At 45.2% G+C, this 15,205-nt stretch overlaps 1 protein-coding gene across 1 annotated transcript; it reads left to right on the top strand.

The window, feature by feature from the left end:
- Positions 1–8: 8 nt before the first annotated feature.
- Positions 9–15,091, top strand: LRWD1 (leucine rich repeats and WD repeat domain containing 1). Its single transcript, XM_088530077.1, has 16 exons — positions 9–25; positions 1,429–1,572; positions 3,686–3,920; positions 4,995–5,114; positions 5,600–5,752; positions 6,578–6,718; positions 7,372–7,713; positions 8,331–8,457; positions 8,694–8,803; positions 9,216–9,423; positions 10,990–11,062; positions 11,170–11,310; positions 12,007–12,104; positions 12,688–12,849; positions 13,618–13,742; positions 14,715–15,091. The coding sequence occupies exons 2-16, from the start codon at positions 1,493–1,495 to the stop codon at positions 14,853–14,855; spliced, it is 2,256 nt and encodes a 751-aa protein (XP_088386203.1). The 5' UTR covers positions 9–25; positions 1,429–1,492; the 3' UTR covers positions 14,856–15,091.
- The last annotated feature ends 114 nt before the right edge of the window (positions 15,092–15,205 follow it).

Below are 15,205 nucleotides of genomic sequence, written 5' to 3'. Positions count from 1 at the left end.
TCGCCGCGGCCCGGCCCGCAGCCAGGTGAGGGCAGGCGGCCGGGGGACGCCGCGGCGGGGCGGGCGGGCGGCGCGCAGGCCGCGCGCGGGGCTGCGGCGCGGACTCGCTTTCCCGGCAGGCCCCGCGGCCGCGAGCCGAGCTGCGGGGCCCGGCAGCGCCGCGGGGGCTCCTGGGAGTCGTAGTCCACTTCACCCTCTCCCAGCATCCACCCCCGCGGGGCGCCCGCCGGGGTCCCGCCTCAGCGCGGGGGCGCGGGGCGAGGCGAGGCCCGGCAGGAGCCGCCCCGCGGCCGCGGAGGGGCCATCCGGCCCTCGCCATCCTGCGGGGTCGGAACCGTCCGGCCCGGGAGGCCCCCGGCACCGTCAGGGCGCAAGCAGGCTCCGAGCGGCCCTCCGGCCTCGGCGGCCCCCGAACCGGCACGTGCCACAGCCTCTGCATTGGGCCAAAATATGCTCTAATTCGGCCCAATTTGGGTGCAGTGTGCCCGTTGCGGCGTGGGCACGTTGTGCCATCATGTCCCCGGATAACCCCCGTGGTGTCATGGGCCTGGTGCGAGTGGCCCGGGTGTCCCCGTGGTCAGGAGGAGGGTGATGGTGACACCGGCAAGCAGGGCTGTGAGCGGCGCCTTGTAGCTGATCCCGCGCGTGGAGGTTGATGGGGTCAAGCGCCCAGCACCGGGGTTTGACTTCCAGTGACGGCTCCACGGCTCCTTCCTTGGCGGATCAGAACGCTGGATTTGGGGCTGGAAGTGTTTTCTGGATCCTCCGCCCTCTGTTCACATCTAGTTTTCCATGAGGAAAAGGCTAGTCCTCAAAACCACGTCCCGGTGCTCCAGAGGCTGTAGCTTTACCACAGTGCTGAGCGCAAGACCAAGGGCTGCCCCCGCTCTTGCCAGTCCTTAGCGGTTCAGAGGGCTTGGCAGCAATGAGACTAGCACAAGAAGCTCCTTGTGAGCCTGGCCTTGGAGCTCTTCCCTCCTTTGTTGCCCTCATTTCCACCCTTTGTTGCAGGGGTGGCAAGACATGATCCAGGAGCTTATGAAGCTGCACTGGCTCTGTCAGCCTTACTGTAAATGCGACAGCAGGACTTTTTGGACCAGAACCCTCTTGTTCAGGAGAGCTGAACAAGCTGGCACCCAAAGAGCCCCTAATCCTGAGTGCCTTCACCCCGTGGGCAGTGTTATTGGCAGTGAGCCTTGTGTTTTAGTAGGCACCAGGGGTATCATCAGCGTTTTGGAGACATTTTGGGGTGGCTTATTGGGAGCGCCTGCCCAGTTTAGTTATGATGTGTGGCAGCTTTGTGTCCACCCTGTGAAAAAGGGCAGCTTCAAACACAGTAGCAAAAGCAGTAGCTAAACTGGTAACTTTTTATTTCACCTTTGGAATCAGTTTCAAAGGATTTCCTCTCATTCCTGTTTGTTTCACCAGGAGGGTTGCAAGAAGAGATCCTGCAGCTGGCACATTTGTGAATTCAGAAGGGTGGAGATTAAAAATGTCAAAAATTACTACAGAGCTGCTTTTGGAAAGAGCCGTTCCAAGATCTACTAGGCTGCGAAAGATCGAGACGCTGAAGTAAGTGCAAATAGGCCCATGGAAAATTCCAGCTGAATGGGCAATCCTTTTTGTCTTTGTTTTCTAAGTACTTTTACTGAAATAAGAGAGGCTCTTAAAAAACACAGACTAGGAGTTGCCATTCTCCATGCAGTACCAGTGGGCATTAGCTGAATTAGCAGCAGTTACCACCTCTCTTCACCATATATATTCCATATCTCTCTCCTTTTTTCTGTAAAACTGTTTAAGTCTAGATTGTGATTTCCTCATCCTGAGAAAATTTACTGTGCCTGCCACTCCACTTCTGCTTTTGATTGCAGTTGCTTAATGTGAGTAGGAAAATCACTTTGGGTGTGGGTTTTAGAAGGTTTTTAAAAAGTTTTGGCATTATTTTCCTTCCTTTCTCCATCACTTTCCATCTGCTCTAAATCCAATACCTAGAATATGACTGTACAAGCACTGTAGAGAGGGAGAACAAGCTGTGATACATACAGAAATCTCTAAAAACCATCTTGTTGCTCAGATCCTTAATTGTGATTGTTGAAAAAAATATATCTTTACAAATGTTTAATACAGTGGAATTTTGTTATTCCAGGACTTGCCAATCTGAGTCACTGTGTTAGCCCAATTCTGGCTGGTGCCCTTGCAAGTTGTGTTTTTTCATACTTTGGAGCTTTTCTTTTTGTCTTATGATAAGATGCTGTTCTTAGAGAGAAACTCAAAAGTTCATCTGAGGAGTGGTATTGCAGTAATCTGGGTGACAAAGTGATGTTGATGTGTTTGAACTAGTGAAATTCTACGGTTTTCCCCTTCTGCTTAATACCATGATTTTGAAGATTCATATTTCTAAAAGGCCCATTTGGGGACTATTGTGTTAAGTTTCTCTCAAACTTTGTCCCTGTCCCAATTCCAAATGGTTCACGCTTGAAACCAGAATGACACAGGAGTCACGGTCAGCCTTGCAGCCAGCTGAATTGCAATCAACCTTTCTTATGCATTTTGATCAACTACTTGGGCTTCTGAAATGACAGGCAAATGAGAAGCGATCCCGCTTCTTAAATTCATCTCTTTTTTCACATTTCAGTTGCAGGTCTTTTAACCTTCTTTTGCTAATCATAGTAGATAGAGATTCTGTTTATTAAAGAAATTCAGGCTTACATCCTCAGAGGTGTTAGCTCTCAGGACTGGATGTTCCCTCTGGAGCCCAAAGGGCCCATTCTAGACTCTAGACAGATCTAAATGAACCTCATTCTTATAATACATAATTTTCAATTTCTCACGAGAGATTATATTTTTTTTCACCTCACAAGTATTTTACATCTTCCTCTTCCAGGATAGAATGCTTCTGTTTTGTTGGTGGCAGCATTGTGAATTTTAGGTATATTTGTATTTTTACCAGTGGAAGATTTTATAGCTAATTTTTCTGTAAAATAAACGTGAACATCACCCTTTTCTTGAAGTTAGTTTTTAGAAAACAGCTGGATGTTTTGGGAAGCTAGTTTGCCTTTGGATTGATTTTAACCTTAATGCAGAAAAAAAAAAATACTGATCCAGATCCACAAAGTGATTGGACTTTCCACAAAGCTTTGTAAATGCCAGTGGCTGCAAAAAGGAGAGAATGGGCCTGGCCTTTTTGGAAGCTGTGTAGTCTTTGCTTCCATCAGTTATGATGCAAATGATGAATCTTTTGGACTCTATGGACAGGATAGATTGATTCTGTAGTGGAAAAGAAAAAAGGGGGGTGGGATTGTCTGGTATTGCCACAACTGATTTGGTTGAATTTACATTGCAAAGAAAAAACGGATCAAAACTCCAGGAGGTGTCAGAGATTTTTCTAGAACAAGAACTTTTCTAGTGATGCACTGCTCACAACTAACTCAGTTATCCGTAGGAGATCTATCTCAATTTCAGGATATTTCTACATTAAATAATCTAGTAGACTTAATCTCTGCGTTTATCATCCCCGGTGCAGCAACTTCTCCAATTATGTGTGCTTGAAGTAGGGAATAATGCAAACCAAAAAAAGAACCAGTGAGTTAGGCTAAGCTGAGAAGTGCTGCAAGGTGGTGGGACCTCATATCCCACTTGTTTTTCCAGCAAACTGCAGACAATTCCTGATCTCTATTTTTTTCAGCCTATCCAAGCTACAGCTGAAGACCGGAGACTTAGACCCACGGTTGTTTTCCCGTCTGAGGCATTTGCAGAAACTTGATCTCTCCGATAATTTATTGGATAAATTTCCCAACAGTCTAACCCTGCCTGATCTGCGCGTCCTAAACTGCAACAACAACCAACTGGAAGATGTAACTGCTCTGAAACAGTTCCCCCTGCTCGAGGAGCTAACCTATGAGAACAACGTGTATCTCACAGTGAGTTACTTCCCATCCTTATGCGCCAAGTATTAAATAGAGTGAGAAATAAATAGCAATTATGCTTAGTTCTTAATCAACAAGTATTAGGACATCTCAAAAAGTAGTTAGTCTTTTTATTCCCCTATTACAGATTTGAAAATTATGGTGCAAATTGGTGACTTGCCAAAAAATGCTCAGAGATTGAAATCCATGTGTCTGAATCTGCAGATTCTCCAGGCCAGGGTCCCATCTTGGGCAGCTTCTCAAGCAAAATACCTTACCTTCATACTTGTATAAAATTTAGGGATGTTAATTTAGGGATATAATATATAACAACAACTGTGTAGAAATGTCTGCCTAGTCCTTCTGCCTGTTCCAGAAGTCTGCTCTGGAAAAGCAGGCTTGGTCTTCTGCTGAAAGGTTGAATTTAGGATTATTTTAATTTATTTTAAGATTGGAGATTATTCTAATTTAGGTTTTCCAGCTTGTCTGTTGACTGTATGGGGACCTGAGACTCTCAATGTAGGTGTCTGAAGCTAATTTGCTACATGCTTCAGGTGGCGTAAGCCACTGCTGTTGTCCCCAAGTGTTGTTCACTGTTGTGTGCTGGCACAAACATCTGTGTGACTTCATGTTGAACCAGGCTGGTGAATATTTCTGCCCCAAAACTTCTCGGGCTGTCAAACCCTGCTGGTATTCACCTGCTTTACCCCGAGCAGGCCTTCCTCTGGGTTAGATGCTCAAAGTAAGAAGATGTGAATGGGATTCCCCACGTTGCACTCGGACAGGAGCAGAGCAGCCTAGTTCCACCGCTGCCACCTCGTGCTGGATATTAGTACTGCGTGAGTTGGGGTGGAGTTTATGTCTGCACAGATAAAGGTCCCAACTTCGAGGAGAATTTTAAATTTACAAGTAACAGATGATATTTCAGTTGGAAGTCCTGAGAGGATTTTATGAAGTGCCCTTTCCTGAATAAATACATTCTGGTCTTTCTTGGTTATATTTGAATAAAGAACACATATCTGTAGTTAATTGTGTGTTAATTGTGTAGTTAATTGTGTGTACAATTTTCATAAATTCATCTCTTTCCAGACTAATGATGACTATAAAGTGATGTTTCTTTTGCAAAATCTCCGGCTACTCAACGGCAAGGATATAACCAAATTGGCTAATCATGTGAGGCATGTCAATAGTCGTAAGCTCACCAGCAAGGTAAGATTAATGGTATTTTTTTTTATGTGTAAATGTCTGACAAATAACTACATACAGGACTGTGTTAGGTTCAATGACAGGGTGGCACATAGGCATTGAACAGTTATGATAATGCTGGTACAATCTGAGCACAATTTGGGCCACCTAATAAAAGCCTCATTACTGATTTCTCTGCTCACTGCTGCAAAGGTCTTAGTGAGGGTTGCTCAGCCTCTCATCCTCCAGGCAATAGGGCATGGGTGACTGCTGGAATTCACAGTTATGAGACTCAGAATGTTCCCTTATGCTGTTTAGTTTGTGCTGGTGCTTGTGCCTCAAATGCCTTTGAACAGATTTGAACGACCAAACAAAAGGAAGCAATGCCACTATGTAGATAATGAAATTTTGGCATTGACAACTTCTTAAATGCTTTTATAAGTACTCGTGTATTTTTCTCCTCCTATTTGGGCCATAATTTGTTGAATAAACCCAGTCATTCTGCCTAGGTTACTGCTCACTGGGAAAAATTCTTCCGTGACCAACTTCCTGAGAAGTATACAGTTGAGCAAGTGAAGTCCATCAAGAAAAAATTCCTGAAGTCAGTACAAACGAATGTAGTATATGGACCCAGCTCTCTCAGTGAATTCACCCGCTGGCGGGTAGGTCACGCTTCACTCACCCCTCTGTTCTTGAAGCAAGGATTCTGCAGCCTGATTTTGAGCAGATTGATTAAAAAGCTCTATGGATTTGCATTCAGGGGCTCTTACAAAGGTGTGGTGTCACCTTTTCTGATTTTTCCTGCTAGTTTGTAGAGCAGTTACAGAAGCACTAGGAATAAATGCACACTAAGATGCAATGACTGTTACTGAAACTGAACATTGGTTTTTAGTTTATAAGTGATGATGATGCTTAGAATAATTAACATGAGTACAATATCCTTACTACTTGATTTGTGGAGTTGAAAAGTCTGCTCTGGCAGGCTGGTGCTTTATTGTTGGGGACACTGTGAGTGATGGTCATCTGCAGGAGTCACTGTAGTCACTCACTTACAGTGTTAAGTTGGGCAGATTGTCAGATGCTGGTCTGTCCTGAGCCATCTTCAGCATCTCAGCAATGCTGTGATTTCAGGGAGCTCCCATGGCACAGTCTTACTCTTCACATCTGTCTCTTCCTACACACAGTGGTAACAGTCACAGCTGAGGGGCTGCAGTCTGAATATGTCTGAACTTCAGCCTCTGAATCATGATCCTTTGAGACCCTTTGAGTGAGGCACATTGTGTGGGAACAGCACGAGGAACCTCTGTCAGGAAACTTTGTGCTGTGAGCTTAGGGCTCCTCCATTAGTTGGGAAATTCACTAGAATAGTGGAAGCAGATGGATACTAAAAACTCTGTACTAGAAGTCCCTTATCATTATACACCAAGCTTGCCTGTCATTGTGTTTTGTCTTTTAGTACATATGTGTGTATTTGATTATGACTGCAGGTGAAAATGATTGCAGAAGAGTTTCTGGCATCCTCATTGGGTCTGGAAGAAAACACAGATCCCAAAACAGAGGAAGAGGTAGAGGAGAATGAGGAAGAAAGTGCAGAAAGCCCCAGGGAAGTTGTGGAGGACATTAGTCAGGTAGGTGATTTTTACAGTTAAGTTAACAACTTCCTTTTTATTTTGTACCAATTCAGTAGCACTTTTCAGTTAACATTTTTTATTCTTTGGTAACTCTGTGGGCAGTCTTGACCTCCAGCCTATATTCAACAGCTGGGGCTATTTTTTATGGCCAGAGTGAAGAGTGAACGCTTCTTGGCATTGAGAGTTTGGTTGTTATCCGAGAAGTGAGAGTTTTCACTCTCATAGGAGACCCAAAAGATTTTGTGGATCTAGTCCTACATTTGCCATCTCTCCTTTGGGGAAGGATATTTTTGGTTAGAGAGCTGGGCTGACACGGCTAGAAGACGATGGTGCTTGGCCTCTTTGAAACAGCTGCAATTTGAGTCCCCTTGCTCTGGTGGGCAGATTTGCTTTTCTATATTACATATAAATCAGAAATAAGTGGGGCAAGGGAATTATTAAGTTCAAAATCAGGCTGCCTATGTGATTTCCGTTGTCTTCTGCCTCTAAGAACTCTGCAGCTTTGGTTTGCTTGTGATTCTTTGGAACTTAGCCTGTAACTGTGGGAGGGTATTTATATTTGATTAAATAATATCGCTGACTTACAAATCATCTACACATCTGGGGGGAGGGTAGACACCTTCTGCAGAAACCAACAGCCTCTCTTGTAGGTCAAACTAACCCCCAGCAAGAGGAAAAGAAATAATTCCACGCCAAGCTCTGGAAATAAGAGGTCCAAATCGCAGGCAAACCCCGAGGAGGAGGCTGCACGTAGTCCTAGAAAGTCCAGTCACTTGCAGGAAGACCCAGCTCCAGATAAACCGAGAACATCGAACCAGAAAGCCAAAGCGGCAACCCCTGACCAGGGAGCTGAAGGGACACATAAGAATGGAGAGCAGACTCCCAAGGGGCAAAGCAACAGAAGATCCAGCCAGCTGACAGCGGAGCAAAAAAGCCAGGAGCAGGACACCGGGGTCATTAGCTTGACGCCAATTAAGAACGTCAAGGGCAAGGTATGTCCCTCAGCTCCACTGGGAACGTCCTTTGGCCCCTTGGTCTAGTGGGAGGAGCCACATTCACATTTTGGCAGAGCTCTGCACTTCTTGGAGCTCATGCCTGGCCCAATATATTGTGAGTTATGGTTTTTGTTTTGTTTTAAATCTCTCAGAGGCATGAGGGAAGGCTCCCTGTGGAGACAGTGAACTCTGCAGGGGATGGATGGACCAGCGCTCTGAGGTGGTGCACTGAAAGCCTGTTCTTAGAAACAGGGCTGGCATGACTGGCTCTCAGGTCAAACAGAAGGCTGGACAGGGGGAAGTGTTTCCCCCTCGGCTCAGATCCCTGGGAATCTGGAGAGTTTTCACATTCCTCTGCAGCAGGAGATGGAGTTCACTGCTGGGTCTGCTGGGCACATCTTCTCTGAACATTTCCTTGCTGGCTTAGGAGTCTTGAACGTTGGTGGCACCTCACTCTCTCCTGTTCTCTCTAGCAGAAATGGCTGAAAAACATCTCAGTTTAACTTGGATTGCTGTGTTCAATAGAGGGGGTCTCTTGAGGTGATCATAGGCATGCCTTTCACACAAACCACTGTTGGGGGAATGAATTTTCTAAAGTAGATGGTTTATTGTAGGAGGATGTCAGCGCAGAGCCATTGCATTTCCTTCAATGTCACAGTAAAGGCAACAGCCGTGAGGATTTTAAAACACAGCTCTGGTCCTGTGTCTTCGAGCCATTGCTAGACTCTGGATCCAGGAAAGGTGAGCTCTTAAAAAAAGTTTGCAGGATTCCCCAAAGCCCCTGGCTCTGGAATCCCACCAGAATCCATGTGCTAGACCCCTGCTCCTCCTTTAAGCTGTTGTCACGAAGAGGCTTGTGAGCAGACTTTGACTTTGAAATAGGAGGCTGGGAAAGTACCAGGCAGTGAGATAAGCTGCAATCTTCATGTGTTACCCACTAACCTGGGGTTCTCTCACCTCTTCCTTTGGTCTTTCAGATCCTACTGTGAGCTCCTCTAGGACTTTGGCAACCTGTGGAGGGGAAGCTGTTTGTCTGATTGATTGTGAGACTGGGATAGTGCTGAAAAAGTATAAAGTGGCTACAGAGGTAGGCAAATGTGAGCAAATACATAAACATAAATATATTACAAACAGTTCTGAAAGAAGGTTTCAAGCATTAGCATGGACTTAAGAGGTCTTAAGAGGATGAAGCTAGATGGTAAACATTTCCACTTTTTCTTTTAGCCTGCTTTGTTTTTGTTAGTTTAAAAGATTACTCAACCGCTGCTTTCCTTACACAGGTGTATGCACATATCCAGGCTGTTGAGAATGTCTGATGATGATAGTTTGTTTTGATAGTTTGTGTTCTTTTAAGGTTGTTTTGAGAGTCAATGCTCTGCCTTGAATAGTCTTGTCATTTCACGTGACTAGTTCTCCTGATGGTTCTCTTATGTCTGACTTGGCAGCCATCCTCCTGACTGTTCTTTTTCATGATATTCTTGGTTTCTTTCCTCTCCTAGGAGTTTTTCAGTGTTGCATGGACAACTCTCACAATGGTAATTGGCGACAGTCGGAAGAAAACTCATAATATCTTGGCAGCTGCTGGGAGGAGAGGGATTGTCAAACTGATTCATGTGGCGGCTGACTTCTGCTACGGCGAGATAAAGGCTCATAAAAAGCCCATTGCTACTATCTGCTTCAGCCCAACTCACGAAACTCATCTTTTCAGTAAGTCTCTACTTCAGAACCTCTTTCATTTTAGTGATTAACACAGAAAAAAGCCTGGGCTTCCTTATGAGGGGAGGGCTGGGACTTACCATCAGTGTGCAAGCAGGTGTTGGTAAGTGGCTGCTTACAGGGACCCCACATACAAAGAGCATGGGCAGACACTCCGGAGTGAATCACCTCTCCTGCTGCATTAACCTGCAGAAGGTACAACACGTTCCAGCCACAAGGGCTGGCACTTCAGCTGAGGTGTGTCCTGCTTCTTGTTCAATAGCTCCCTGGCATGTCAGCTCTCAGGGTGGCTCCCGCCTTAGCCATAAACAAACCCAGCAGCAGGTTGGTTCCGCAGGGATGAGTAAGAAGAATGCTGGCCAGGGCAGCCTGCTGGGGCCAGCAGCGAGGGCTCCGCTCGCAGGGCTCCCTGGGCTGCTGGATTTCCCTTTTTTTTCCAGGAAGCAAAACTCTGTGCTCAATTGCTTTTGATAAGTGAAGTCATTTGAGTCCTGTGCCTTATCAGAAGTTTTTATTCAGCTTCAGAAGAGAACTTTGCCTCGTTAGGGCCTGCAGAGCTTGAGGTTTAAGGACTGGTGGGAATTGAACCATTGTATTGCAAATTGCAGCTGCATTGTCAAGTGAGCTGCTGTGGAGCCATTCTGACCACACCTTCACCCCCCCAGCACATTGTTTCTTTTGCCTGGAATTACCCACATCCTGGAGCAACTGCAGTGTTCTGTGACCCCTAAGGAATGGATTTTTGTTTTGTTTAAGCACAGATATTATAGCAGAGGCTTTTCAAGTGTAAGCTCAAGAATGTAGGAAGCAGGAGCCTAGAGTAATCAGAGGTTGATGCACTTCCGTATATTACATTTAGTTGAGAAGAGTTTACAAGCTTGATGTTGCCGTCTGGGTTGCACTGCAAGGTTCATTTGTTTGCACAGCTAAATTTTTTGTAATAAATTGACTGTTTTTATATGCCTGTTTGGGGACTGGACAGTAAATCTTGAGGTTGGGGGAGGCTATATGGTTAGAATATGGGTTGTTTTTACTGTCTGTATATCAGCTTTGGGACAAAGACATTAAAAATATTTCACTCTCTGGATCAGAGCCTAGCTTTCCCACAGGAGTTGCTGTAGGTGTAGGCACAGTAAAAGACACAGATATGTGCAATAAAGTGGCATGTGCCTAAGAGGTAGGAGTTGGAACTGTTAACTTAGCTTGCACTAGGGCAAGTGAATGATCAGAAACACGAGCTCAGATTGGCACTAATTAATAACCTTGCAAAATCACAGCATAATAATGGACACCAGGAAACAAACTTTCCTTTTGTCCTCTTCTCTAAGTGTACACAAAATAAAAAAAAATAGTAGTGAATGTGCATGTTTGACACCGTCTGTGAAGTGTTGTTACTTAAGAAAGGAGCCTCTGTGACTGCTGCTGTGTTTTAATGCCCTCTCTGATGCCCCAGGCTTAGCCTTTTACAGCCTGTGACACAGGTAGAATTTCCGACTGGCACAAAAAGAGCCAGATGGGCAGTGGCGCCACTACCTGCTTCTCTTCTGTGCCCCACAGCTGCATCCTATGACAAGCGAATTGCACTCTGGGATATTGGGATTCCAGACTGTGACTACAATTTCAAAGCAAGGTAAAGGTTCAAAAAATGGATGTGGCCAGTCCAGGAGCCTGTAACTGTCTGTAACTGTCACTTTGCAGCACCACTTAACTTGATTTTTTTTTCTTTTCTGTTGTTAGCCAACTGCTGGTGCTGGAAGCCCTCTCTATTCCCTTGCGGATTGCCCTGGTCCCTACCTGCCCGGATCAGTACCTGCTGGCTGGATGTGAAGAAGGCTGCTTTACCTGGAATATAAAACTGGATAAAGAACAGAAAAGCAGGTGAGAAATAAGCTGGGGATGGACATACATTCACCTTCCATAATAAGGGACAAGCATCTAATTCCCCACAGTGACTTCATTTCTGTTCAAGGTCTACTCAAGGAAATCCATGTGTCTTACCAAACTTAGAACATGCTTGTTCCCTCTGCAGTGGCTCAGTAGTAATACTAGTGAAATGCTAAAGGTGTGCTCAGAATTAGAAGCTTTTATTAATACTTCATTGATGCTCCAGTGTTGCAGGCTAAACTAAATGGGCTATCACCTTAAATGTGTCCTGAACCAAGTTTCCCTTACAGGAGCACCTAGCTTAGCCCCGGTGTGTGATATTATGCAGGAAACTGGTACTACACAGGGCAATGGAGTTGTCACAGGTACGCTAGAATAGTGCATCCAATTCTAGGCATCTAAGAAAAAAACAAAACAAAAACACAACACAAGTGAGGAACGGGAGAAGTCATGCCGTGCTGACACACAGTAATCATGATGCTTACAAAAAAATAACTCAAGAAGGTAAAACAGCCATCCCTTGGCAAATAAGCAAGTTTGACTGTGCATTCATCTGCTCACTTCAGCCAGAGACTAATAATTGAGTTTCATTTCCTGGCTTGTGTGTTTAAGTGTCCTTTCAGTGCAGTTCTCTAGGCTGTACCACTAGGCTTGGGCAGTATTTCATCCTTCCTCTTCACTCCTCACCAGGCCTTTTGAAGCCGTATTCCAGTTTCCAGATGACGAGGGGGACATGACAACTTCTCACAGGGTTGATGGGTTGGCGTTTTTGAATGACGATGTCATAGGTGAGTATAAACACAATAGATCCACTCAAAAGACTCAGGCATGAGGAGCAAGGAAGGCTGAAACCCACATGCTGAGCAGAGGGGCTGCTGCTGGGGTTTGGTTACCTCTCCTGTAGAGCGTTGGGGGCTCTGGAGAACCCAGCTGTGTTTCAGTCACCCATCTGCCCCAAGGAAGGCATGGGCAAGAGGCACAAATGTGTTCAAGAAGGAAGATGGACCCTTCCCAGTGAGCACTCTCAGCCTGGTACAGCCAAAGGGGAGCAGGTGAGAGCCCCCTTCTGCTTAAGGGCTGTCAGCAGCAGTGTTTTATGGAGAATTAGGAATCCCAAACCCAAGAGGATGCTGAAAGTATGGGGTAGGACAGGGTCTTTCTGCTGCTGAGAAGCTTACACTTGTCCAGCAGTTCAGGAACATAAAAATGGGATGGATGATCCTCTACAGCCTCAAATTATCCTGAAACAAGGCATAGAAAGTTCTATGGGTTGCTAGTGCTATCACAGGCAGACCACCTGAACCCAGTGCTGATCTTTGTGTTGGGGTGTTGGCAGCAGCTGACACGACTTCTCTTGTTTTCCATCCACAGTTTCAAAGAGCTCTAAAACAGGTTGCATATTCGTATGGAGCTGGAGTCGGTCTTTTGACGGGAAGGGGAAAGCCTCTCAGAGAACCATCTCTGCAGTGATTCTAGCTGAGCTCGAGTGGTCCCCAACGGACATGTCCTACCTGACGCTCAGCACCTGCCCAGGTAGGCAGCACTGCTCCTCCACACAAGCACCACGGCAAAGACCACGGTCAAGACTTACTTTTCATGCTTCTACCTGAGCCAGAATTCCTCCCTTCTCCCCTGTCACATGTTGGAGGATTCTGTAGTTAAGAGACAGGCCTGGATTTCATTGCCTAAGGGACAGCCTCCAGTCCCCTCCCTGGGAGCAGCACTGCACAGCAGCAGACGGACACTGGCTCCTGGTTGAGAGCTCTGCACGAGCGTGGTTTGGGTTCAGGGCTCTATAAATGCAAACATACTATTTCCCACAGAAGGTGGAGTAGATCCAGCCTAGTGTTACACCAACTTAATCTTCCTTGTAGGGTCTTCAAGGCATGCAGAGAACATGCATTGGTGATACAGCCTTCCTGTACTACTGTTTACCACACCTAACACAGAGGGCACCTGGCCTCTAAGATGAGCACAGAAAAAACAAACTTGGTCTGATGGCCACATTCCAAAACAGCTTGTTTGTTACAACCTTGAAAAGTTAAAAGACAGAAGAGAGTCTGTAGAGCATTTATCACTCTTTTTTTTTTTTCTACTAGAATGAGATACTTTAACAAAATAGAGTTTAAATTCAAGGCCAAGTAACTTAAGGTTTTTTTTGTTCTGTGCTAGTGAGACCTTTGTTGAAATGTGGCATCTTCTGCTACAATCTTACAGCACTCTCTTGAACTTTACTGAAAAGAGAAATGCTTCCTCAGCTTCGTGGTAGTTTTCCAGCTTCTTTGTTTTTTGCTCTTACAGCAAAAGAGTATGTGTTCTGTGGGGATGAGACGGGAAGTGTGTGGATGTACAACCTCTCAAACTTCACCTCAGCATGGAGTAGTGCAAAGGGAAAACGCTCGGACAAGAGAATCCCTCCCACACAGGTAGGTCTCACTTTCTTTGTTGGTGCTGAATTAGCCTCTTTTCCTGCCCTGTGCAGCTGCCCAGACAGGTGCCACCAGGATGGAGTTTCTTAAGTGGACTTACACCAAAATTGCCTTATTGTTTTCTCTGGCATTCACTTTTGACTCGTTCCTTTAAAAGCAATCTTTCCAGAGTGTGACCAAGGCCATCTTTCAAAACGCAACAGAAACAATTCTGAAGGAACAAAGAGCTGTAAAGCAAGTCTGTTTACTCTTGCATTCTGCAGCCTGACAGACTGCCTAGCCAAAAGGCCCCCTACAATAAATCTGCTAGTTAAATTGTCACGCTGACAAGGAACGATGTAATTTCTGCAGCCAGTTAACCAGTCTGCAGATACTGATGTACTGATTTGCCAAGGGGAGGGTAACCACAGCAAATGTTTGTGGGCACATAGAAAAGACACATAGAAAAGGGCTGACTGCTTTGAGGTGATTTTTGTCACTCTTCTGCTTAGTCCTGACCTCTGGAACTGATCCTGCCTTAGGCTTCCCTGCATGATAAAGACATTTGAAGAACAGTAGCATAAACTTTCACAAAGCCTGTTACTCCAGAAATGGTCATTATATATAGGTATGATGTTATCTACATTCCCCCCTTTTGATTTTACATGAGTATGGCCCAAGTCAACAGTCAGTTCTTCCAGGAGTGAGGATTAGCTGCTTTTACTTTTGCCTTTCTGATGAAATCCTTCTGCATTAAACTTTAGTCCTTTGAAAAGGACATGAGAGAACTAGGTCGATGTAGGACATCATAGAAGTGCATGTCCTGCCATGAAAAGGGGAAGCCCAGGTCGGTGGGATCTCACACTGCTCTGGGAGCAGATTCTGCAGCAACACAGCTGTCAAAACAGGACTGAAGGAGTTAATAGTTTATCCTCCAAGTTAGGGACACAATGTGGGTCCTTTTGGACACGAACTCTGTTCTCTTCCTAGATTATGAAGTGGCCAGAGCTTCGAGCAAACGGAGAGCAGCTGACTGAAGTCCTAATAAACAATGTGGTGACAGATCCAACCTTCACTTACCTTGTTGCTTTAACTAGTGTGAACATAACAGCCATTTGGAAGAAGTCATAGTTCTTTGTAACGGAAAATTTAATTCACGTGCTTTGAAATAGTGCAGTATTAGTGACTGTTACCCATGTAACCATGAAGTTTTCTAGACCAGCTTATCATCATTCAAGAAAAAAAGGGAAGAGTTTGTTACAGCTCATAAAGGCATTGTAATCATCCAATTTCTTTTACTGTAAGTTTTCACAATTTGTGCATTTGTTTTATAGAAACAACACTTAATAAAACAAAATACCAGTTGAGTTGGCAGTGCATAGACTTTTTGGAGGAAAAAAACGGTAGGAATGGGGCAGTGCTAGAAGAGGTTGGGTACCACTATCACTCAGGAACTTCTCATGCTGCAAGTACAGTCACTT

This window comes from Tinamus guttatus, unplaced genomic scaffold (genome assembly GCF_059628265.1).
Source record: "Tinamus guttatus ecotype Peru unplaced genomic scaffold, ASM5962826v1 Tinamus_guttatus_pri_ptg000356l, whole genome shotgun sequence".
NCBI lineage: Eukaryota > Metazoa > Chordata > Aves > Tinamiformes > Tinamidae > Tinamus > Tinamus guttatus.
This window is presented reverse-complemented; position numbering and strand designations above follow the sequence as displayed.